At 43.5% G+C, this 27031-nt stretch overlaps 1 protein-coding gene across 1 annotated transcript; it reads right to left on the bottom strand.

Annotated features, from left to right (window-relative positions):
* Positions 1 to 684: 684 nt before the first annotated feature.
* GSDMB (gasdermin B) lies at positions 685 to 25327 on the bottom strand. The gene is given in 6 exon segments (XM_034640678.1): positions 685 to 5954; positions 16242 to 16499; positions 16748 to 16999; positions 17141 to 17575; positions 21458 to 22023; positions 24080 to 25327. Coding segments are annotated over 6 exon segments (2307 nt in total). The 5' UTR covers positions 24370 to 25327; the 3' UTR covers positions 685 to 5448.
* Positions 25328 to 27031: the final 1704 nt, after the last annotated feature.

Consider the following 27031-nt stretch of genomic DNA (forward strand, 5'->3'; position numbering starts at 1 on the left):
TTAGTAAAGTCCAACTTACCATTTTCTCTTTCACGGATCATGCTTTTGGCATCATACCTAGAAACTCTTCACCAAACCCACAATCATCTAGATTTTCTCCTGTTACATTCTAGAAGTTACATAGTTTCATGTTTTACATTTAAGTCTAACATTAATTTGTTTTTTGTGAAGAGAATAAGTTGTGTGTCAGGATTCATTTTTTTGCATATGGATGTCCAGTACCAGCATCATTTGTTGAAAAGACTGTCCTTCCTCCATTGAGTTGTCTTCACTCCTTTGTCAATGATTAGTTGACTACATTTGTGTGGGTCTATGTCTGGGTTCTCTGTTCTGCTCCATTTATCAATTTGTCTATCCTTTCATCAATGCCATGGTGTCTTGATTGCTGTATAGTAAATCTTAAATTTGGTTAGTATCAGTCCTCTGACTTTGTTCTTCTTTAGTTTTGTGTTATTCTGAATCTTTGGCTTTCCACATAAACTTAAGAATCAGTTTGTTGATAACCACCAAATAACTTGCTGGGAGTTTGGTTGGAATTGCATTAAATCTATAGGTTGAATTGGGGAAAATTGACATCTTAAATATATCAAGTCTTCCTATCCAGGAACATGGAATAGCTCTCTGTTTATTTAGATCTTCTTTGATTTCTTTAATGAGAGTTTTGTAATTCTCCTTGCATAGATCGTGTACATATTTTCTTAGATTTATGTCTAAATATTTAAAGGTTTTGGTGTAAATATAAATTACACTATTTTTTTTAATTTCAAATTCCAGATGTTCTCTGGTATTTAGGAAGGCAGTTGGTTTTTGTATATTAACTTCATATCCTGTGATCTTACTGTAATCGTTTATTAATTCCAAGATATTTTTGTTGATTCTTTGGGGTTTTCTTTTTTTAAAAAAAGATTTATTGTGAGAGAAAGAGAGAAAAGGCATGCGCATGCATGTGCATACATGTGTGCATGGGGAAAGGGCAGAGGGAAAGGGAGAGAGAATCCTAAGCAGACTCTGCGCTGAGCATGGAGCCTGATTCTGGGCTCCATCCCATAACCCCAAGATTACAACCAGAGTGGAAACGGACTGGAGTGGAACCCAAGAATCAGACACTCAACTGACTGCCCTACCCAGGTGCCCTGATTCTTTGGGATTTTCTACAAAAACAATCATGTTATCTACGAACAAAGACAGTTTTGTTTCTTACTTCCCAGGCTCTATATTTTTCACTTTCTTGTCTTGTCTTACCGCATAAACTAGAACTTCCAGTATGATATTGAATAGGAGTGGTAAGAGAGCACATCCTTGCCTTGCTCTGGATCTTAGACAGAAAGCATCCAGTTTCTCACCAGTAAGTATGATGTTAGCTATAGCTTTTTATAGATGTTCTTTAGGGAGTTGAGGAAGTTCTACTCTATTCCTAGTTTGCTGAGAGTTTTTATCATGAATGGGTATTGGATTTTACCAAATGTTTTTTCTGTATTTATTGATGTGATCATATTATTTTTCTTTTTTAGCCTGTTGATGAGATGGATTGCATTAATTGATTTTCAAATGTTGAATAATCCTAGCATATTTAGAATAAATTCCTTTTGGTCATGGTGTATAATTATTTTTATATACTGTTGGATTTGATTTGCTAATCGTCTGTTGAGGATTTGTGCTTTTATGTTCATGAGACATACTTGTCTGCAGTTTTCATTTCTTGTGATATCATTATCTGGTTTTAATAATAGATTTCGTATTAGCATTAACATTGTAGATATGTGAGTTAGTCAGGATCCTCTTAGGAGACAGAAAACACAAAATAATTTGAACAGGATAATATAAAGAAGTATTAACTACTTCTCTTTAGAGAACCCTAAAGAGAACCCTAAAGAATATAGGAATAGCAGATATAAAGAGCAGCTCCTGCCACTAGGACTGAGAGAGAGTGTTCAAGAATGAGCCACCATCTCCCAGAGCAGACATCCAGACCTTATTGAAGAGGCCACAACCATGAGTCACTGAATGGCAGAAGTCACTGATGCTGGAAATTCACTCTGTGTAACTTTCCAGAGATCCACCCTTTAGGGTGCCAAGGAAAGTAGTTCATGGGGTAATTTCTCACTCAACTACAAAACCACACAAGGAGGAGAAGTTGTTGCCAAAGCTGCTGGCCACCATGCACTGTGGGATATGAACACTGGAAATGTCTCAGGAGCCTGCCAAGGCAACAATCTAGAACCGGAAAGAAAATTCCTTTCCTCCTCTAATGTCTCTCCAGCATCATCTCTGACAAAACTTAATGCTGTGCCAGCTGGTGAAGGAAAACATTTACAAGACCTAGATCCATTTTCACAAAACAGACAAAAAAGATATATTTGGAGCTGAGAGGCAATAAATTAATAACTGAAATGGTGCAACCCTTTGACTATTCAGCTTCCATATGCACCTTTCTACATACCATTTAACACTTGTACACTGACAAAGAACTTTTATATTTCTACCTAAGAAGATACAGCTATCCATCATAAAAGTATTCACGATTTCCTAAAAATATAACAGCACATAGTTCCAATAGTCATTGTTTCTATTGCTGGCTATATTAATTATTCCTGAAATTCACTCACAGTCCCATTCTGTGTCCTAAGGACGGAATTGTAAAATTCACTTCCAACAACTTGAATATAAACTAAAAATCAGAAGAAAATAGGTAGTGAATTAAAATAACCATGATTATAACAAGCAAAGAGAAAATACGCAAAGCTACTTCGTTTCTGTAATTGGTCATAAGGTTGTAATTGTTATCTGTGGCTTCTTTCTTCAACTACTCTATTCCATCTTTCTCTTGGTCTCAGCCAGAACTTCAGTTGCTCTGGGTTCTTTATTTGGTGGAATGACCAAAACCTTCATTCCCAAAGGGTATGGGTCCTCGTGTTCTGCCCTTCTTTATTATTGTTGTTGCTATGTAGTTTTCCATTAACCTTTAGTATTGGACAAGAAAGAACTAAGAAGCACCCCCAGAAAATCTCCTAGGTTCCAGAAACGGTTCTTCTTGCTGCCGTCATGTAGCAACTCAACTCTCTCGGTAATCAGGACCATCACTCCAGTAAGTTAATACACCACCTCCCTTTTTTCTGGCCTTTTGGTTCCATAGTATATGGAGCTTAAATATCCAGGTGGCAGTCTCATCTTCCAATTCAGGAAAGAACCACTGTTGTGTTTCCTGGTAGAAGCATTCCCCCACTTGAGGACAATGATCTCCAAACCAGTAGAGCTCAAAGTTGCCAGGATAGAAAGAAAAATTCTGCAAGTGGGTTACTAGGTATAATTTTGAGAGGGCCCACTCCTACTTCCATCTCTGATTTCTGGACTATTCTGGCTATGAAGGAGACAGAACTATATATATTTGTCTCTGATTCAAAGCATATACAGAACCCCTTTGTTTCAGGGTATTATCTCTCAACTGATACTGTAACTGAGATTTTGGTAAGTCATTTCACCTTTCAATTATGCCAGTTGGTTCTGGGTGATGGGGTATGTGGTAAGACCATTTAATTCCATGGTTATGAGCCCATTGCTTCACTTCCTTTGCTTTGAAGTGAATTCCTTGATCAGACACAATGCCGTGTGGTGTGTCATGATGGTAGATAAGGCACCCTATGAGTCCACTGAAGCTGGCAGAAGCATTCTGAGCACAGGAGGCAAATCCAGACCCAGAATTTGTGTCTATTCCAGTAAGGATGAATCTCTGTTGTTTGGACAGTTTTACTCTGTCAATGTAAAAGGAATTATTCACACAGGTTAATGAATATAATGTTGCCCTGAGATAGACTAATGCATTATTCTTTTTTTATTTTATAATAGCATGTCTCATTTTGAAACAGAATTTTATAAAAGTGAGAAACGGAATGTGAACATTTTAATGATTGAATCCCAAAGAGAAACTTCGTCCCCTTACGAATTAAATGTCTCGGGGTGCCTGGAGCTCAGTCGGTTAAGTGTCCTCTGACTCTTGATTTTGGCTCAAGTCATGATCTCAGAGTCATGACATTTAGACCTGTGTTAGACCTCACCCTCGGCGGGGAGTCTGCTTGAGATTCTTTTTCTCTCTCCTTCTGCCCCCCCCCCCGCCCCCACTCACTCTTGCTCTCTCTCAAATAGATAAATACATCTTTAAAAGAAAAAAAAGAATTAAATGTCTCCTTCTTGAAGATGGAGCTACCACCAGAACCATCCTAGAGAGAGAAATGCCTAGGGAACCGAAGGGGGAAAGCTGCACGTGCTCCCGAAGAACAGCTGACACACATACAGCACACATAGAGCACTAGGCGCCAGGTACTCTTCGAAATGTTTTGATGTAGTTATTCAATAGTCCTCATGTTCGTCATAGTAGGTACATACTCATTCACATTTTATAGAGAGCAAGCAGAAGGACATAATTGTTAAGTAATTCGCCCAAAGTCACACAGCTAGTAAGTGGTAGAGTTGGCATTGGAAGTCTCCAGAATCTAGGCTCTTAATTACTAGATCTTCTGTCTTTCTTTGCAAGTTTTATCTTCACAAGTAATAACTATTCCTAACATTTTGTATGAGCTCTTCAGATAAAGCAGTTTAATGAGAAAGTGTCCGTTAGGCAAAGAAGATATGAACAAAATATAAATTTTAACCAGCCCCAGTGAGGGAAATTGAGCAGTGCAGGTTAAAGGGAGAACTAGTGATGGTACTGAGTACGTAAGATTGCCACCTGCTGCTTCCTGATGGTGTGAGCTGTGACTTGGCTTTCCTTCCCCAGCTCTTTTAGGTAATCCCACAGAATGTAGGCACTGCTCTTGAGTTTGTGAATTTCTTTTTTTCTGAGCCAGGAAACTATTTTCTCCTTTTACATTTTGTTTTTCATCCTCCAGCGTCCTTTTACACTTTAGATTGTTGCCATATTTGCATCTTAACTGTGTTCATCCTTGGCAAGCTTTCCTTACCCCACAGCCCTTGCATGTGATAAATGTTTCTCGGGGCCCTTCTTGCCTTCCTCCTTCGGTTTCATAAGCTTCTTCAGTCCCTCGGAAGGAAGAATGTAGATAAACTGACAGATCAGTACGATTACCTTTAGCTCTATGAGTAGAAATAGTTTTACAGTAAAAAAAAAAAAAAACCTTATCTCAAGAAAAAGAATTTTTAAGTTACAATAATGGATAAAAACACAAGATTGCCAGCTTTGTGCAGGTGTCAGTGTCTTATAATGGAAATTATTCTCTTACCATAGCAGGCTTATTATTTCACCAGTAACCCATTCCTCAGAACTGAAAATTCAGTAGCCAAGAAAGAACAAATTGTAGCTGGTAGGAAGTAATATAACTTCAGACAGCCCTGACACAATAATGAATTATGTAGGTCTGAAAGCCCCTGAGGTTGCAGAAACATGACTGGTGCCAAAGTGTAGTTCCAGAGTGTCAGTGTTTTTTATGAAGACTGCTAGAAACGTGAGGTGGAGTTTGGATAAACAGATACCATGCTATCACTTTGGATCCTCCCAGGGTAACACATTGATGTCCGGTATCGGAATCCAGAAACAAATGGAGAACAATGAAGGTGTTTGGAAAACAAAAGAGATAAGGAAACAGGAAGCAAAAAAAGAGAAAAAGTGGTTTTGACTACCAACCACTGATTAGAAGATGTTGCATAACAACTCAGAGGGTAGAGGAAGTTCACCTCAGTCCAAAGGAGCTTGAAGTCCGTTTCTTGCAGACATAGATCACACAGCTTTTGACCGAAAAACCTCCTGGACCCTCCCTCATTTCTGTGGAAGTTTTCTGGAATGTAGGTCACATAGAAGAAAGTCAACCAAATTAAAACGCAGAGGATGACTAAATTGAGGGTTGAGATGTGTGCAGGTGCTTCTCTCTTCCTTCCTTCTGACCGAACTCTGTTTGAGTCTAATATTCGATGGTCTTTAAAGCATCCTCCAAGACGTGTCTGTCCTGAATGACAGAAAACAAGTGAGGAAGAATCTGCAGTCTATAATGGAAGGACCCTGGCTTTCTGATTCTTATCCTGACTCCCTCCGTTTCTAGTACATCTTTGGCAAAGACCATTTTCTCATCTCAGCTGTGGGGAAACTAATTCCAGTTTCAACCTGTCTTACAATATAACTTTATGTAGTCATATAATTTATAAGAAAGAACTTTGTAAACCATAAAACACCAACAATTTCAAGGTTCTGTATTAGACTGTGGGACCTGTGATAGATAAAGAAGTGACTCTACACGGCTAGGAATCCATGGCTTTCACCATAATGTGTATACAACAGCCAATAATCTCATTTACTATAAGTACCACGCTCAATAGTCTCAGTCCCTGTCACCAGGGAGGGCACAGACTGGTGTCTGAGACAGATTAATACAGTACTGTTTGATTAAGTGCTATTGTAACCTAGATGGTGGCTTGGGACCCTCTCTCTGCCCCTCAAATATTTCAGTGGTAGACTTGAGGGAAGATTGCAGAAGGCAGATGGAGGAAGAGTTCACACTGCCCCAACACACACAAAGAGCTTCAAGTAGAACAGTGAATGCCATTCTTTCTTTTTTCCCACCACTTTTATTGTGAATTATAATGTGCTTACAGAAATATGCACTACGCGCAAAAGTATAGCTTAACAAATAATTATCAGATAAACATCTGAATTACCTACCACCCAAGTGAACACATCTAGCATCCTAGAAACCCATCCCTTTCGCATGCACCTCCCCCTGATCATGTCCCTCTTCCAAAAAGGATGATTCATGATAATTATTTTCTTCCTTTTCTTGGACATTTACCACCAAAGTGTGGATTCCTAAATTATTTTCTTACCATAGCAGGCTTATTACTTCACCAGTAACCCATTCCTCAGAACTGAAAATTCAGTAGCCAAGAAAGAACAAATTGTAGCTGGTAGGAAGCAATACAGCTTCAGACAGCCATGGAACAATAATGAACTATGTAGGTCTGAAAGCCCCTGAGGTTGCAGAAACACGACTGGTGCCAAAGTGTTAGTTCCAGAGTGTCAGTGTTTTTTATGAAGACTGCTAGAAATGTGAGGTGGAGTTTGGATAAACAGATACCATGCTATCACTTGGATCCTCCCTATTTTTGAACATGATGTGGAGAGAATCAAAAACATTCTTTTATGCCTTGATTCTTTCTAAAGATTAGTCTCATACAGCATTAGTTCATTTGTATCCATTGCTATATAGTATTCCATTATATAGATATACAGGAATCCCCATCATCTGTGAGGTATACATTCCAAGACCCCCCAGTGAATGCTTGAAATTGTAGATAGTACCGAACATATCCATTAGGATTTTCTTATTATTTATTTATTTATTTATTTATTTTTATTTTTTAGGATTTTCTCTTTGAAAAAGTTCTGTAAAAGACTTGTCTATTTTTCTGTTGCGTTGTCTTTTTAAATTGATTTTTACAAGCTCCTTATACTGGATACTGGATTCTCTTGCTTTATGAGCTACATATGTTTTAAATATCTTTTCCCACTCTATGATTTATCCTTTCACCTCTTTATGATAACTTTTGGTGAACACGAGTTTTTGTTAACATAAGTGTAGTTTTACCTTTCACATTTTGATCTAAAATCCACCTAGAATTAATTTTTATATATGCTGTGTGGTAGGGATCAAATTTCATTTTTTATCCATGTGGTTACCCAATTGTCCTGGCACCATTTATTGAAAAATCTAGCCCTTCCCCACTAACCTGCAATACTTCTCTCATATATTAAATGTTCATTTATGCATGAAAATCTATGAGCAGTCTCTTCTGTTTTTCTATCCCTGCTCTAATGCTACACTAAAATTACACCTTTTATAATCCATCTTGATATCTGGTAGAGCAAGTTTTTTCACCTCATTCTTCAAGAGTATCATAGCTGTTTGTGTTCCTTTCCACTTCTGTATTAAATTTTAGAATCAGCTTAAGTTATACACTCACACAGAACTGTTGAAATTTTGTTGGGATTGCATTGTATCCATAAATTAATTTGGTAAGTATTGACATTTTCACAATATTGTATCTTATAATCCTTCAACATAGTATCTCTTATTTAAGTCTTCTCAGGTCTCTCAATAAGATTTTTTTTTTAAGATTTTACTTATGTATTTATTTGAGAGATAGAGAGAGAGAGAGTACAAGGAGGGGGAGCGGCAGAGGGAGAGGGAGAAGCAGGCTCCCCACCCAGCAGGGAGCTCCACCCGGGGCTCAATTCCAGAACCCTGAGATCAGGACCTGAGCCGAAGGTAGAGGCTTAACCAACTGAACCACCCAGGTGCCCCTCTCAATAAGATATTTAAATTTAATGTGTTAGAACTCTTTAAGACCTTTTGTTAGATAGATTCCTAGGTATTTCATATTTTGGGTGCTATTACAATGAGTACTTTTCCAAATTTCATTTTTTTGTTGCTGATATATATAAGAATATGATTGTTTTGTGTATATTGTTTTTAGCAAATTGCTAAGTTATTATTCACTTTAATGATTTATCTGTACATCCTTTTGGACTTTCTTTCTTTCTTTTTTAAAGATTTTATTTATTTATTTGACAGAGAGAGAGACAGCCAGCGAGAAAAGGAACACAAGCAGGGGGAGTGGGAGAGGAAGAAGCAGGCTCCCAGCGGAGGAGCCCAATATGGGGCTTGATTCCAGGACTCTGGGATCACGCCCTGAGCTGAAGGCAGACGCTTAACGACTGAGCCACCCAGGCGCCCCCCTTTTGGACTTTCTATATACATATTAGATCACCTGCAAGTAATGCTATTTTCTTTTGTTTAAATCCCTATGTGTGTGTGTGTGTATATATATATATATATTTTTTTTTTTACTTTACTTGCCAGACCTTCTATACAATGTCAAATAGATGGTGAGAACAGACATCCTTTTCTTGTTTCTCATCTCAGAAAGAAAGCTTATAACATTTTACCATTAAATATTATGTTTATTACAGATATGTTTACCAGGTTAAGGGAATTCCCTTCTATTCCTAGTTTTCTAGGAATTTTTGACATGAATGGAAATCGAATTTTATCAAGTGCATTTTCTCTATTGAGATTATCATGTTATTCTTCTTTCTTAAACTGTTAATGTGGTGAATTACATAATTGATTTTTCAATATTAAACCAACCTTGAAATCCTAGATAAATCTAACTTCATCCTAACATTTTATCTTTTTTTTATTGTTTGATTTGTTTTGCTAATACATTTTTAAATTTTTGCATGTAAAACTTCTTTTGCATGGGTAAAACTGGCCTGCATTTTAATTTCTTTTGTTCTTGTTCCCTGGAAGGGTTTCTATAGGTTGGAACTATTTATTCTTGAATGCTTAATTGAATTTACTGGAGAAACCATTAGATTTAGAATTTTCTTTGTGGGAACATATTTTACTATTGATATATTGTCCTTTGTGGTTATAGGATTTTTCATATTTTCTGTTTTTTCTTGGTTTAGTTTTATTGAATTATAGTTTCCTATGATAGTGCCCATTTCATCTAAAATCTCAAATTTATTGGTAAACGTTGTTCCTAATATTCTCTTATCTTTTTAATGCCTGCAGCATCTATAGGACTGTCCACTTCCTGTATGTGCTTACTTTTTTTTCCTTTTATCACTCTTGTCAGAGGTATGTCCACTTTATTAATCATTTCAAAGATCCAATATCTGTCTTTATTGAACCTCTTTATTGTTTTATAAACTTGTGCTCTTATTTTCTTTCCTTCCATTTATTTGGATTTATTTTGCCAGCTTTTTTTTTTTTTTTTTTTTTTTTTGCTTCTTGACATACTTAACTTTTTATTTCCCCCCTTTGGTCTTTCTTCTTTTCTAACATGAATAAAGTGACACATATTTTTACCTCTAAAAAATAGTTTAATCACACAAGTTTGATATGTATATTTTTCTTATAGTTAAATACCCCCCCAAATTCTAATTTTCATTAGGATTTCTCCCTTGACTCATGAGTTATTTATACATGTGTGCCTTACTTTCCTAAGATATGGTGATATTTAGTAATGTTTTGTTATTGATTTCCATGTTGTTTTTATTGTGGTCAGAGAAGGTGCTATGTTTCAGTGTTTTGAAATACGTTGAAACTTATTTTATGTCTCAACATATGGACAATGTTTATAAATGTTCCAGGCATATATTCTACAGTTGTTGTTGAGTACAGCTTTCTAAATATGTCTGTTAGGTTAAGTTTGCTAATCATGTTCAAAACATCTATTTTCGTAAACTGATATTTTTAGCTGCTTATTCTATCAATTACTAAGGGAAGTGATTGTGTATTTGACTATTTTGTCTTCTGATTTGTCAATGTTTGCCTTCTATATTTTAAGGCTATATTATTATGTGTATAGCAATACAAAATTGTTATATCTTCCTGGTAAATTGAAACTTTTATCATTATGAAGTGACCTTCTTTGCCACTAATAATGCTTTATGCCTTAAATTTATTTTTGCCTAATATTAATATAGCCACACCCATTTCCCTCTGGTTAGTATTTACATATCCAATATATATCTATTCTTTTATTTTTAATGTTTTATATCCTTATGTTTTAGATGTCTCATGAACAGCAAATAGATAAAAATTATCCATTCTGACAATATTTGCATTTTTACTCACTCATTTAGCCCATGTACATGTAGTCCATGTACATTGGATTTCATTCCATATTTTCTTTTGGGTTTTTATTTGTTTCACCTCTTCTAGGTTTCTCTTTCATTCGTTTCTTGTTTTTTTGTTGATGGCTTTTTTTTATCATTATATCTTTTTTCCCTCCACTGGTTTGTTTCTATTTCATTAATGGTTATCTTAAAAATTATAGCATGCAGGGGCACCTGGGTGGCTCAGTTGTTAAGCGTCTGCCTTCAGCTCAGGTCATGATCCCAGGGTCCTGGGATCAAGCCCTGCATTGGGCTCCCTGCTCAGCGGGAAGCCTGCTTCTCCCTCTGCCACTCCCCCTTCTTGTGTTCCCTCTCTTGCTCTCAAATAAATAAAATCTTTTTTTTAAAGATTTTTATTTATTTATTTATTTATTTGACAGAGATAGAGACAGCCAGCGAGAGAGGGAACACAAGCAGGGGGAGTGGGAGAGGAAGAAGCAGGCTCCTAGTGGAAGAGCCTGATGTGGGGCGCGATCCCAGAACGCTGGGATCACGCCCTGAGCCGAAGGCAGACGCTTAAAGACTGTGCCACCCAGGCGCCCCAATACTCCATGTCTCTTGGCCTCACTCCATATTTTCCATCTTTTGTCTCTCTATATTTTATTTTTTTCTGATTTCAATTGCACTCTCTCCTCAGTTACATCCGATATATTCTTTTACCTATTATGTTTTTAATGTAGGATCAAATTTCTCATTTCTAAAAGTTATATTTGGTTCTTTTACAAATACGATAGGTGACTTTTTAATAGTTTCTTCTTGCCGTTGGCATTATCAAGCTCATGTTAAAATTTCTTTAAATGTAATGAGCATATATTTATAATCTAGTCTAATAATTCCAATAATGATATCTTTATAAGCCTCTTTCTGCTGTTTGTTGTTTCTGCTTATTCTTGTCATTTCCTTATATGCTTTCATATTTTTTTACTGGGAACCACTCATTGTCCTTAAAGAATTATTTTTGGAAATGAAGATGACTTCTTCCAGAAAAGACTTGTGTTTTAATTCTGACTGACATCTAGGGACACAACCAATCCTGGACCCTCACAAACTAAGTTTGCAATTTGAGATTCTCTGAAATACCCAGATGATGCAAATCCAGGCTGAGTTCTATGAAAACACAAGCCTATGGCCATAATATTTCAGAAATTTTTTCTTTCTTTTTTTTTTTTTTAAAGATTTTATTTATTTATTCGACATAGATAGAGACAGCCAGAGAGAGAGGGAACACAAGCAGGGGGAGTGGGAGAGGAAGAAGCAGGCTCTCAATGGAGGAGCCTGACGTGGGGCTCGATCCCAGAGCTCTGGGATCACGCCCTGAGCCGAAGGCAGACGTTTAACCGCTGTGCCACCCAGGCGCCCCTCTTTTTTTTTTTTAACCTCTTCTTCACTCAGTACCAAGAGTCTTCCCTATATCCCCTGCAGGTGAGGCAAGAGTATGGGTTTCCTGATTCACTTTTACCTCAATGATGTAGCCCCTCAAGATTCCAGTTTAATATGGGAAAGATCTCCTTTAATTAGATTTCCCACCTGGGTGGGTTCTTGGCCTTGACTTCTGGATTCATCAATCCATAAGGCTGGCCAAACTGAAGCCCCAGCTTGCCTGGGTTTGCAAATCTCAGTCTCCTTCATATGGGGCAAATTTGCATCAGTGTTCTAATACTTCGTTTATCTCCCTGGGTCTCCTTTTTACTTATATTTTGGCTTGAGCTTCTTGTCAACAATTTGATGCTTTTTATGAATGGTTTTAAATGATCTTATCCAGGGGCACCTCTCTGGCTCAGGCAGACGAGCATGCAACTCTTGATCTTGGGGTCATGAGTTCGAACCCCATGGTGGGTGTAGAGATTACTTAAATAAATAGAACTTTAAAAAAATAATCTTATCCAGCATTTTAAATTGTTTTCCATGGAAGAGCTACAGCAAATAATCTAACTTACTGGATTTAAACCCTGTTATCCAGAAACAAGTTTGGTATTACCATTCTTGAATGTTCTTCACCTATCTCATATCTAGAAGTTTTTACTACCTTACATAGTTTCAGCCTCTCTCTATCTTGCTTGTGCTTCTCTCCCTCCATTCTCTCTCCTTCCACTGTCCCTCTCCATCTAAGGAGGAAAATCAATAAATTCCTTGATTTATTTCCTACAAAGTAGTTTTCCCCCTTATCCAAGACATCCAACTCCATAGGATCGTATCTACCTCCAGCCGGTTTAACTAGCATTTCTGAAAAAGGTTTCTTTCCCAAAAAGGATAGCCACAGTGTGCTTAGAAGTCTCTAACTCAGTCTGGAGAGATATAGAAACTGTCAGAAATGGGTATTGCTTAAGCTAAGAGTTCTAAAGAATAAGTAAGAGTTAGTGGAATCTCCATCTCTCCAAGCTCAAATAATGACTATCCCAACTGCCCCCTTTTCGAAGCCATCTCTATCACAGTTTCAGCTGCTGGAACAGGAAATTCTTTACAGACATATGCAGTTACTGTATTGAATTTCACACTGGAATCAGGGATGTGAGATGAGGGAAATCAGCAGATTAAATATGAACGTCAGGTTTCTGGGCCAGTTTAATCTCCCTGAGACAAGTAGTCCCTTGCTGAGACTCTGAGAGGACAGAACAAAAGTTCTTAGTGACAACTGGTAGTTCTGAGGTTGAGCCAGCCTCATGAAATTCTGGGTATGAATCCCAAACTTCCCCCAACTCAAAGGTACTTCTGAAGAAAACAATTGTTTACAGAGCCCTAGCAAAGAAAAGTTAGATTTAAACTTCGTTCTCCAGAAACTTTCACATTAGTGAAACAGGCATATGTACTAATAATTTCAGCACAATATGATGAATGCCATAGTAGAGATGTATTCAGTGTGTTATGGGCCATACAGAAGAAGTAAACCAATTCTTTGGGTAACTGGGATGACTACTGAAGAAGAGATATTTGAACTGTAGCTTAAAGGATGGATAAGGTGGGGAAAAGTAGGGACGCCTGGCTGGCTCAGTCAGAAGAGCATGCAACACTTGATCTCAGGGTCATGAGTTTGAGCCCCACATTGGGTTTAGAGATTACTTTAAATAAATAAATGCTTTAAAAAATTTTTAATATAAATAAATCAATCAATAAATAAATAAGCATGTCATTGTACAAGTGACAGCATGTTCAAATAAAAGGCCAACAGTTTGGTGTGGCTGGAATCAGAATTTAAGGAAGAGGGAAGGGGACAATGTCAGAGGTAAGAGGGGACTACCCTGTTGTCTTTCACTAAATACTTTCATAAGTACCCTGCATTTTTTTAATAACATTCTTCCTACTTTGTAGTTCTTGTTCAATGTCTGTTCTTCCCAATATTCTTCCTTAGTACTGGGACATCAATAAACACTATCTAAAATTAATAACTCAAGAACAAATATAAGAATATCATTTTTAGTTGTAATAAAAACTAAAACTAAATAATACCAAAAACTTAAGTTTAGTGACTATCTAAAGAAAGTGGGTCTATGTTATAGGGTAAAGGGATTCGAGAGGAAATTTTTATTTAATTTTTTATATTCTTCTGTTTTGTTCAAGTATGTTTTCATGTGTATGCAATGTTTTTAAATTAAAATTTTTATTGAGGTAAAAAAAAAAACCTTACAGTAACATGAAGGTAAAAACAAACTTAAAGTGCCCAAATCCTAACTGTATGGCTTATTAAATTTGTATACATGTGAACGTCCACATAACCACTATCCTGATCAAGTTATAAAATATTTCCAATGCCCCTGAAGGTTCCCTCATGCCCCTTCCAAGCCAATACTGCCCCCAGTATTCTGACTTCTACCACTGTCATTTAGTTTTGCTCAGTTTTCACTTCATTTACATGGAATTATTCACTATGTACTTTTTAAAAATGTTTGTATTGATGTATAACATAGTGAAGTGTACTGATCTTAAATGACAGTACGATGAGTCTTTATATATTTCCAGCACCCCAGAAGATTCCCTCTTGCCTCTTCTCAGTTAAGACTATTCCACTAAGATAACCACTGTTTTGAGTTCTACCACCAATGCGTAGTTTTCCCTGCTCTTGAGCCTCATATAATGGAATCGTACAGTGCTGTGGTGGCCATGGAGAATTTTCTTTAGGAGAACCTGCTGCAGGAAGCACCGCTGACTAAGAACCTGCACCTGCTGCCTTGTAGGTCTCCTGAGATGAAGCTTCCCGGGACTGCTTCCAGCCAAAGGCTGAGCATGGGGGTGGATGTTAGGGCCTGGCCATTCCTGCCTGATGGGGACTCCTCCAGTGGACCACCCTTGCTCAGGTCTGAGCAAAGGACTCTCAGAAGTGCCCTGCAGTCTGAGACTCTCCCTACTCAATCCTTCCCTCTTTCTCCCTTCATAGGTTTTAGACCTGCATCGAAGGCTTACCATTCCGGCTCCCTCTCCCTTTATTCTTCCCAGGCTCTTCCCTTAAGACTTTTGCACATCCAATTCTACTTTGGCACCTGCTTCTCAGAGGACTCAAACATAAATACGTTTTTTTGTGTCTGGATTTATTTGCTCAGCACCATGTCTGTGAAAGTCATCCATATTGTCACGTGGAGCAGTAATTTGTTCTCTTGCATAAATACGCCACAATATATGTATCCATCCTAAAGTTGTTGGACATTTGGGTAGTGTTCAGCTTGGGACTCTCAGGCTCATGTGTTTGTATATGCATGTCCTGTGAAGACAATGCACTCCTTTCTCTTGGGTATGTGCCTAGGAGGTGGAGTGGCTCACAGGCACGTGTTCAGCTTTCGTAGATACCGTCAAACAATTTTCTAAAGCAGTTCACTCCCCACAGCATTTATGAGAATTCCTGTTGCATATAGTATTTTTACCAATCTAGAAGAAAAAACAACTCTAGTACCAAAGATAGAAATCAAATTTGTTATATCATCCTAGCTTCATGTTACATTACCATTTTAGATACTGCTTCCCAGGAAGCCTGTTAATGTAGCCCCCAAATGTTAACAGTGGTTATATTAGAGGAAGAAGGGAGATCACCTTTGACTTTGAGAAATATTTGAAATACTTTACGACAAGCATATATTTCTTTTACTTTTAATTACCTTGTCTTAAAAAATATTACAGAGAAAAAGTTCATAATGAGAGAACAACAGTCTCCTCCCACACTCCCCGCTCCCCTCAGGCCCACACCTCCCAGCTTGAATGCCTTTAATTACCTTCTAGTTTCCAAAGATGTGTCAGAATTTCTTATCTGCTGCCTCATTCTCTCTACCACTGTGGGTTTACATCTATCGCTTTACTTTATTTAGTGAGGTTTCAAGAGGGAGAGAAAACATGACCAATCTGCCACTTTTAGTCAGAAGCCCATGCATACAATCCAGGCTGATTTTTGGACATTATCATGTAGGGAAAGCGATGTATTAAAGAATAGTTGGCTCTTTGTTGTAAAGACACCGTGCTAGTGACTGGGGGTGGGAGGACGGGGATGGCCTGGTAGGGGAGCACCCAGAGGTTTGAGGGGAGAATGGTTCGAGGGCTAACACGTGGTTAGGAAGGCACTAGGTCAGCTTCTCACCAAGCTGCAGCAGGATGGAGACAGCAACATGGAGGACACAGAGGAGCCTCGCATCAGGGTCCCGGCCCACACCCTGGGGCTGCTCACTCCAGTTCTGCTCCAGGACAGATCCCACCTGGAAGGAAACACACCAGACTGTAAAGGTAGGAACAAGGAAACATACCAGAAATGGCAAATACTTGGCCACCCCTCTTAGTCCTGGGCCGTGGCAGATGCAGTAATCCATTACGGCACTTCCTCCTGCAGATCCTGGAAAGCCTCATATTCTCAACGTAGTGACAGGCACTGCTAATCAATGTTGGCACTGCCATCCTGGGGCTAAGAGTTTTCCACCCCCCAACTCTAGCCCATAGGCTAGCAACAGTCTAGAAAGCCCAGCCCCAAGCTGTCTTAGAAACCAAGTGTTCCAGGGAATTGCCACAGACCAGCTGAATGGATGTGAGTTGACAGAGAACTGTGAAGTAGGAAGGACTGTACCCTGGGACTGCTGAGTCCCTTGAGAGCACGGGCATTCACTTCCACTATGACCCTGGCCCTCAGCCCCGGCTGTCTTACCGGGTCCTTCAACCAGTGCAGGGTCCCCTTCCCTAGGACCTCAGCCCCAAGACGCTGTTCCTCAGACAACTCTGGGGGCAAAAAAGAGGGTGAAGAGGGTGGCTGGTAGGGGCAGCACGCAGTGGGACAGGGCTTCAGTGTCTCATCAGACCTGGGACCAGCAGCAGAAGGAGGTTCCAGAGGGCCCCTGTCAGTGACAGATGAGAGTTATTCCAAGCAGGCTCCTGCTGTGGTTCCTGCTTCCCTCTCAGCCTGCAGGACGTCAGTCTACGCCAGCAGGTAGAGGGGGCATCCCCCAGTCCCTGGCCTGGGGAAAATCGCCAGGTTCTAAAATGTGAAGGTCTATCTTGCATAAAATGTAAAAGGCAATGTGCACCCCCTTCGTCCTAGGATTTGAATCCCCACAGACCCCTCTGCTTGGCAAGTCCTCCACACCAGCATACAGTCACATCCCTCCCCACCAATCAAAGCATCCGGGATACCCAGGATGGAGTCGGTCTGTGCCTTTACCAAGAACACAGCAGCATTGAAAAGGCTACTTATGGGAAGACCTGTTAGACCCTCCATCTATAGGTCACCAGAGATCAGGACCTCGAACACATAGGGCCAGGAAACGGGGGAGGTGAGCACCAGTCCGGCTCTATCGGAGAGCGGCAACTGCACTCTGAGGCAGCTTAGCACATCTTTTTGTTCCTTCTCACTCAGACCCTAGAGGCCTCTCACCATGTCCTGCTCCTTCTCCTTCATGTTTCTGAAATCCTCTCAACTCAAGGACTTCCCTGTAGAGACAGCAATTAAGATCTCGACTTACCCTTGGGGCGCCCGGCTGGCTCAGTCGGTTAAGCGGCTGCTTTTGACTCAGGTCATGATCTCGAGGTCCTGGGATTGAAACCTTTGTCAGGCTCGCTGCTCAGCACAGAGTCTGCTTCTTCCTCTCTCTCAGCTGCTCCCCTGTTCATGCTGTCTCTCTCTCAAATCTTAAAAAAAAAAAAAAAAAAAGAACTCCACCTACCCAGCCAACAAGCTCCATTATTACCAAGGACCCTGTAGACCCCATTCTTCAAGAGACCACTTTTCTGTCTCTTTCCTTCTTCTAATCTTTTCCTGAAGCATCCTTCTTCCCAGACCCCCACCATCGTTGCCTCCCGCTAACCTCACCTCCACCTTCCCAGCTCATCCCCAGTCTAGTACCAACCCCAAATTCTTCTCTGTCTCCAAGAAATCAAAACTTATTTAGTCCTTGCCATTCAACGTGCATGCTGCAGCTTCTGGGAGTTTCTTGAATTTTCTGCCACATCTAGACCCCTCTCTACCCCTTCCCAAGGGCTCTTAGGCAGTACAGCTCTTTGGGGATCCAGGAGAAGACTCTGAAATTCCAGAGGAAGCCACATTCAGAATTGCAGGGATCTTCTAGTCTAACCCACTCATGTGAAAGTCAGGATAACCAAGGCTCAGAGGCTACAGAGCGTGAGTGGCAGAGCCACTAGACCCTGAATCCCTCCAACTCCCAGGTCCAGTGATCTTTTCACAGCCAGTGCTATGCGAGACCTGGACATTAATTCAATCGTGCTTCCCAGGCCTCTCAGCCTTCAGTAAGGGCTGAGACCCCAGGACCGGGCATACTGACCTACACAAAGTAAGTCAAAGTTGTCAGAGCCTGGAAACCCTAGGCCAACATGAAATCCAACCTGTTTCTGCAACAGACAGGGTTTTTTCCTGCCCATACCACGGTTCCCACCCCTGGGTGCCCCCTGTTCCATTCTCAACCCTAAGAACCTGATAATTCTGGGCCATTTGTTATCCTCTTTTAAAAAACAGTACCCTTGCCCATTCTGGAATGATGAACAGAAGGTCTAGAAGCCACTCACCTTCTGGAAAGGATTTTTGTTGCCCAAGAAACAAATATCTAAACTAGTGCCAGAGCGAGAGAACCAGTTCTCGGAAAGACAAGTTCTTTCTCTGTAAGTTCCTCTTTCATGTCTCTCCCCAATCCTCACGCCCTGCCCCTCACCAAAACAAAAAATGAAAACAAACTCAGGAAGAGCTAGGCATCAACACCTCTAGCTAGGGAAGGATTAGAATGTCATGAATCCTGGGTGTCTGACCAAGGAGCCTCAGTCCTCCTACCCAGCCCTGACCCCTCCCCCTTCCCTGGAACTGCCCCCCACCTTCAAGCTCACCAGGGCCCTTCCAGGCTGACGCAGGGCCTGGCCAAACATACCCCCACCTACCCTGCCCCCACCAGGCCTTGCTTACTCATTCTCCCCATGTTGGGGAAGATGAGCTGCTTTACTCAATAGCCCCGGACCCCTTTAGGGGGTTGGTCGCTGACCTGTGGTGCTAGGAAAAAAGAGCTCAGATTGATTAATCCCTAGGTGCTTTGCATGATTACCTTGCCAGATCTCCTGAACAATCCCCTTTTACAGATGACAGAACTGACGCTCAAAACAGATCAGTAGGGGCGCCTGGGTGGCTCAATGGGATGAGCATCTGACTTTGGCTCAGGTCAGGATCCCAGGGTCCTGGGGTGGCCGGCAGTTGGGCCCCCTGCTCAGCAGGGAATCTGTTCCTCCCTTTCTCTCTGCCCCTCCCCCTACACATATGCCCTCTCTCTCTCTCTCTGTGTCAAATAAATAAAATCTTTAAAAAAAAAAAAAAGGATCAGTAGGTAAGCCAGTTTCACAGCTAAAATAGTAGCAGAGCTGAAATATGAACCCGCATCTGACCCCCAAACTCATGCTGTTTCCACTGCTGAGTCAATAAATGTTTATGGAGGACCTTTTTATTCCAGGCACTGTGGCTCCTGCCTTCCTGTCTCTCAGAAAGGGAGGCAGACAATAAGCAAAAAATCCCCATGTAATTATGAACCGTGAGAAATGCTGAGAAGCAAATGAAAACAGGGCATCACAGGAGAGTAACAGCGGAGGGACTTAGCAATGCCACACGCACTTTCTTGGGGCGAGAAGAGAAGGCCTAAAAAGGCCAAGGAGCCGTTGAGATTGCTCAGAGAGGTTTGGAAGAAGAGCTAAGAGCCTGGGGTCTGGGCTGGCATCCCCTGACCTAGGGCGGGTGGGCCAAGGCTTGCTTCTCTCACAGACCCCGCCTCCCAGGGTCCCAGCCTTGTGTGCATCCAGCCCACAATGTACACTGCCGTTCCCTTGCCAGGGCCCCTTCCGTGCCGTCTCTGGAGTCTCTGCCACCAGATACAGGTCTGCTCTCATTCTCCAGATTGCATGCAACAAAGCAGGTAGTCTTCCCCTCAGCTTCCTGGAGGGAGTGGAGGGGGAGGATTAGAACTCAGGATCCCAGGAACCCCACCGGCCAGTGACATTTCTCCCTCTCCATCAGCTAGTTCCTATTTGAGACTGAGGGTCTCTGACGCTGGAAACCCAAGGGACATGGCACCCCATCATAGTTCACTGTCCTCTCGGTGGGGGCAAGGAGGTGGGAAGTGGGAAGGGAACTCATTTGCATCTATGGAAGATTGTGTGCCAGCACCACGAGGTACTTCCCACATCATTTCACTGCCCTCTCACCACAATCCTACCATGTAGGCAGAATTGCACCCATTTCTCATTTGGAAATTGAGACAGGCATAGAGACAGGTTGTGAATGGTCCAGGGTCACACAGCTACAAAGTGTAGAGTTGGAATTCAGACCCTAGTCTGTATGAGTCCAAAGCATGGACCCTTCCCATGGCACTGAGACAGGCATTTTCCCAGGTCCTAACACCCACTTCTCTGAGATGGGGCTCCAACTCCTCACACTGGTCCCTGGGACCTGGCCACACTGTCCACAGCCTTGGGCTCCAGAAGACATCTTTGATTGCATAAGGACATGAAAATAGCCTGATGGAACATCATCCAAATTTGCACCCAAAAGACCCTCAAGGAGACCTACATCCTGCCTCTGCTAACATCCCTCTACCTAATAGCCTCCCCCCAGTTCTATATATATATATATATATACACCACAGAGCCTCATTCTAGCAACAACAGGCATTCTAGAAAAAACCCAGCTCCCTTAAAAAAACTCCAAAGGCCCCTCACCAGCAACACTATGGTAGGGAGGGGTAGTTCAAAGGCCCAGTAAAACTTCAGTGTAAGTCTTTCACTTTTTAACTAAAAAGGGAAAACAAAAGGCATTACCCACTCCAGGAGGGCTAGCCCTGTAGCAAGGTTGAGTCCCCTCCCCTGAGCTGCCCCACACTTTCCAACAACTTCAACAGGGAAAGAAAACACCCATGCCAACAACAAAATCCCTGCTGAGGGGGAAGGCTGGTGATGTCCCTGTAAGTCCCTGGAAGCATCATGTCCTCCACCATGGGGTGGGGTGGTGGCGCTTTCTGTGCAGTGAACGTTCTGCACTTCCCTCCGGCTGTCTTACTGAGCACCGGCTGTCTTACTGAGCACCGACCCGGGGGCAGGGGATAAACGCAGAGAGGTTAGTAAAGCCAGTCCCGCCCGGTCGCAAGTGGTTCCTACTCGAGGGAGGGGGCATAGCTCCCACAAGGCCAACTGAGGCTGCACAAAACCCAGATGTGGGCAACTCAGTAGGAGAGCAAAGCAGAGTGGCCTCTTGAAACCAGCAGGCTGGGTCCAAGTCAGAGGAATCAATCACCCTGGAGGGTAGCAGGATGCGAGTGAGTTGGGGGTCTCAGAAGGTGTTCTGGAGGCTGATCCAGGAAGAACTTCCTGGAAAGGGGAAGAGGAGGGCAGGCTTGAGTGAGGAGCGGGCTCGGGGAGTGTTGGGAAGGGGCATGAGGGGCTGCACCAGCCAGGATACCTCCCCCTCAGATGCCCTTGGTGCCCAAAATGGGCCTTCCCCTTCTTCCTCCCCATGCTGCCCAACTCCAGCCTCCCCATGCTCAAGGGAATCCAGATATTGCTGGGGTATCCGGGTCTCCAATATCTTGACTCTTTGCTTGTGGGACCCGTGGAAGGTCCCTGCGATTGTTAATTCTTTGGGTAACTTCACTGTCAACATTCCCTTTGAGACTACCATGTCTAGAACTTGGGAACTCAGCCTTTGGAGTTCTCTGGAAAGAGAAGGGTAAAGGTCATGCTGCCAGGCGGAGCGCCCTTCTCTCAGACCTCCCAGATGCGAGCCTACAGAGGGGGAAGAGCTTCTCCTGCTGGGGGGTGGGGGCGCAGGGCTGGATCTCCATAGCAAAATTGCATTTTGGAACTGGTGGAAACGTGGCAGAACTGGCAAGAGCGCCTCGTATCAGTCCTACATGTGTGATCCTAACGTCCGGGCCCATCTGTTTCTTGAGCCATGTAAAAGTCTGCACGTACTTTGTCCAAGAGGAAAGAAAAATGAAACCTTATGCACAAAAACAGTATAGTATGGAGAAGGGTGAAAAAAGACTAATTTTACAGGACAGAAACTTGATAAACACCACGTCCGCCAGGTGACCAAGGTCAATACCAGCAGTGATGTGTCATGTTGATAGCACGCCCTTGCTGCGATACAGTGAGAACGGCACTTTACCTCTACGGTCTCCCTCCCCAAAACCCATTACCTCAGTCGAGCGGTGAGAAAAAAAAACATCAAGCAAATTCCAACAGACAAGCATCCTACAATATGCCTGATCAGTACTCCCCAAAACCGTCAAGGTCATCAAAAATAAGGGCAGCCTGAGAAATTGTCAGAGCCAAGAGAAGCCTCAGGAGATAAGATAACTAAAGGTAACATAGTGTCGTGGATGAGATCTTGGAACAGAAAAAGGATATTAGGTAAGAACCAAGATAATCAGAGGGAAGTATGTGGACTTTAGTTAACAGGAAAACAAAACAAAACAAAACAAAACCCAATGCACACTTTAGCCACGCCTTCAGCACCACAGGGTGAAAAAAATAAAAAATCCATTTGAAAAGGAAGCAGGCCAAGTTGCTGAAAATCAAATCAAATTACCAATCCACTTCATTTGTAAGTTTCGTTTGTGTGTTTAAGTTTGGTTTCACCTCTGCCTCTGAATTTTTTATGCAAACAGACAGACTTTCCCTTAAAGGAAGTTAACTGACTTAGTCGATTTTTTTTTCTGTTTAACGCTTTGCCCTGTCCCTGGAGAGTAATATGATCATGGCAAAACACCCAAATCCTAGTTTAAAGTTTTTTTTCTGTTTTCAATGAACTGGTCATTTAGCAAACTGCTTTTTTGAGAACGAGCTTTTAGTAAATTCGCTCTTGGCAGTTTGCTTCTCAGAGAATTAACTCAAGAGTCTTTGAAAAATGATAATCGTGAAATTTGCCTGAAGCCCCTCGCTTGCTTAACGAAACTCCACTTGTGGAAAGGCCCACCACCTCCAAGCAATCTGGGCCCTGCTCCTGGTCACGTAACGGCAGCGCCCGGCACGTGGCAGGTGTTCTAAAACTGGACAGTGGTACTGTTCAGGTTCTTTCCCGTCTCTCGGTGAGATCTAAATGGGCCGTAGCAAAGACATCTGAGCCGGAAAAGTCCTCACCCTGAGGTGCGAGAAACGAGTCTCCCGGGGAGGGTTCAACAGCACTTACCCTGGGGCTTCTGAAATCCAAAAAGCTGAATACAGAGGCAGGGACATGGAATGGACTCCTCTATGAATCGCACAAGCCCTTAGGGAGTTCTGGTCACCTGCTCAGGCACGATCTCCGGGGAACAGCAGGGCTAACAGCCAAGAGCAGCACGACGGGGCTGAACTTCGACTGCGGCTCCTTCTGCACAACCGCTGTGATAAATGATTTACCTGGTCCAACTCACTTGATTTTTGCAACAGTCCTCTCGAGTCGACAGATGAGGAAACAGACTTGGAGGGAGAAAGCAACTTGTCCAGAGGTCAGCAAGCTGGTAAGAGGCAGAGCCAGGCTTAGAAACCAGGTGCCCGCGGCTCTAAGGCCTGCATCCTTTCTTAACCACTAAGCAAACTGCCTCCGTTTATTTATCTGTCTAAATCATAAACATAGAAACACACCAGAAGACCTCAGCTAATTTAAAAGTGAATTATTTACAAAGGGAAAACACGGGAAAGGAAGACAATTTAGGAATAATTTCCAATAAAAATAAATGTCCACCCCCCCCGTTCCTTTCTCCCCATGCATTTTCATGTGTGTGCACTGTCTTTTGTGCATTTTTTTCAAGTTTTTATTTAAATTCCAGCATCTTTTCTGCATCTCTTAAACTGAGGCGTATGGACATGTGCATGCAGGTTCTAGTACATAAAGTTGTTTGCTGACTGCCTGCAGAGGAGGGCTGACAGTGTGGTACAGCAGGAGTGGGCAAAGTCTCCGGGCTGGCCATCTCTTACCCCCTCATACTGACCTTGGGGCCCAAACCTAGCACATCGAACGGCCCTTCACCCTCCCTTCTCTCCAGTACATCCTCCAAGGTGAGGTCTGGCCCGTGGTACTGGTGTCCCCAGAAATTTCTCTTCCCCCTCACCAGAGAGCAGCGGTGAAATCTGTCAGCGTCAAGGATTCTTCTGACAGCAATCATATCCCCTCCAACATCCACCTCTTGGACCACAACTCTCGTGATTTCCTCAAATATGCTGGACACTGTGCCTTGACCAACTGGAGAAAAAGAAGCCAATGTCATTTTGGGAGAGGGGGATATTGGTTCAGGTTTTTAAATCTACCTTTGGCAGCCTGGGGTCAATGAAGATCCAAAAGTTCTAGAACAATGAGGACTTGGAATTATTTGCCTTCCCCGTTTCTGGAAGGTAAGGCGTTCACTACACACTAAGGAGGGTGACCATTGCAAATGCTAGATTCCCTTCTGTCCTTTATAGAACCTTTCTGGAGGAAAGATGGAGCAGTGATTACCCCAAATGGAAAGGAGAGTGAGACCTAATTTCTGCATCTCCCATGGCCGAGTTGCCCCTGAAGGCAGGCCCACCATCTTCCAGCCAGAGCCCCCCCCCCGGTGTTGATGAAAAGAGGACCCAGGAGAGATGAGGGGCATGGCCACCAGACCTCGGTTGCCAACCCCAGTGAGTACTTCTGGGACTCCCTCCCTTGCTGTATTCTGCAAGGCAGTAGGATGGGTGCTCTTACCAACCACTTCCCAATGAGACAGTGGTAAGTCGGCCTCAGAAGGAAACAAGAGAGAAAGGATGGAGTGTAAGAGTGGCTTGGGGGTGGGTGCCCTGCATAGCCCCCCACCCCCATGGCCCTGTCTCCTCAGTTACTGGTCAGCCTCTGAAGGGTCCTCTTACTCTGGGTAAAATAAAACGAATCCCAAAACCCTACCTGGGGCATCTCGCCCACCCACTCTCCCCTTCACCCACTCCTGGTCTACAGTTGGCCATTGTACCTCTCTAGCTCCCCTGCGGGACGCTCCATGGGTCCATTACCAGGGCAACCTGACACATGCAGCTGGTCCGCCCGTTTCTACTCAGAGCAGCTCTTCGTCCCCGCCACACCGGACCCTTCAGGTGCTCCTACCTCTAAATCCTTCTCTCTCTCTCTCTCTCTCTCTCTCTCTCTCTCTCTCTTATTTATTTATTTATTTATTTATTTATTTAAGAGAGAGAGAGAGAAGCAAAGGGAGAGGGAGAGAGAATCCCAAGCAGACTCCCTGCTCAGTGCGGAGCCTGACTCAGGGTTCAATCTCATAACCCTGAGATCATGACCTGAGCCAAAATCAAGTCAGATGCTTAACTGACTGAGCCCCCCAGGTGCCCTGCCAAATCCTTCTCTTTCTCTCCCCTTCTGGGCCTCTGCGACTCCTTCCTCTGGAGATGTTTCCCTTTCTTCAGGCTCCTCTGTTTTCCTCCTGGGGCCAGGACTCCCCTCACAAACTTTCTGGGCTCTGCCTCCCCATCCTACCTCTGACCACCTTCCTCTAAGTTCCTTCCGGCTGGCCCAGGCACCCATGCTCGCCTCTCCGGCCCTGCCCCCACCTCGGCGGCCAGCTCTCAGCTCACTCCCAGCCTGGGAATTCTTCCAGGTGCCCAGAAAGACAGTGCCTAGGACCCCCAGGCCCATCCCAGGGGCCACTCACCTCAGCGGCTCACAAGGCATGGCAGCTGTGAGAATCCGCTCTGTAAGATCTCTGCACGGGTGCTGGCCACTGTGTGGCAGGGAGCCCCAGGAAGGGAACTGAAAGAACTGGAAAGCTGGGCAGGGCTAGGGGCCCCACCTCTCAGGCCTTCAGATAAGCCACATTCTGGCTGGGCGGGAGGCAGGGAAGTGCAGAAGTAAGAAACCCTTCCCTCTTCTTGGACTCAGGGGGCAGGTCAGAGAGATATCTGTATATTCACCTGGTACGTCTTCGAGGTGAGTGTGGGCCAGAGAATGGTGCAGAAGGGGCCATCCTGGGCCGTGCCATCCAAATGCCAGCGGGCAACGGCTGTGCCCGGGATACGAGGAGAGCAATCGAGCTGGAACCAGCTACCAAAATGCCACGCTGCGGTGGGCAGTGCTGGAGACGGGGAACGCAAGGAGCGGCCGGCAAGGAGGACTCGGCCTCCCCCGCCACGCGCTCCCCACGGCCCCCTCAGGGAGATGCCTCCGCCGGCCCTCTCCACCCACCTCCTTCTCCAGGGAGAGGCTTGTGGCCCCCACCCCTCAGCCCTCGGGGATTACCACCTGACTGAACCTCGCCTGTCTTCTGCCCCCCAGCCCGCCCCACAAGCAACATTTAAGGAGGTGATCACGGCAGTAACACCAGGACTCATGCTGACGTGGTGACCTCGTACCAAGTGTCTCCCAGGTGCCGGGGGTGTGCTAATCCTCACGACAGCCCCAACACGGATTATCCTGCTACACGGAGGGAGAAACTGAAGCGGAGGGAAGGCCTCAAGGCTGCTAAGCGGCGGAGCAGGGTGAGAACCCTGATTGTTGTTGATGTGCACCAGCCTCACCCTGACCGCACCCCCGCAACTCCACGGGAGCTCCCAGGGCACCCCCACCCCTGGGACCGGGCCCAGGGGGCTGTACTGCTCCTCCCAGCGCTGTGTGGGCCTCACCCGGTGGACGTAGGCAAAGACCCTGCACTCTTCCCAGCACCCACTCTAAGGACACTGATGCGGGCCCAGAGCCAGAGAGGGGCCCAGACGGCCCTGGGTGCCTCCTCCCTTCTACCCGGGACTTTACACCTGTCTCAGGAATAGCAAGTGATCCTGCAGAGTGAAAGGCCCAGAACCCCAAAGATCTGAGTTCCTTCACTAAAGGACTCCCTCCTTTCCTGGCCCTGTGGGCCTAAATGAGAGGAGAGGAAGCACAGTTGCCCCCGAAGACTGGAAAGGCCAGGAGGA

Source organism: Ailuropoda melanoleuca, chromosome 13 (genome assembly GCF_002007445.2).
Source record: "Ailuropoda melanoleuca isolate Jingjing chromosome 13, ASM200744v2, whole genome shotgun sequence".
Taxonomy (NCBI): Eukaryota; Metazoa; Chordata; class Mammalia; order Carnivora; family Ursidae; genus Ailuropoda; species Ailuropoda melanoleuca.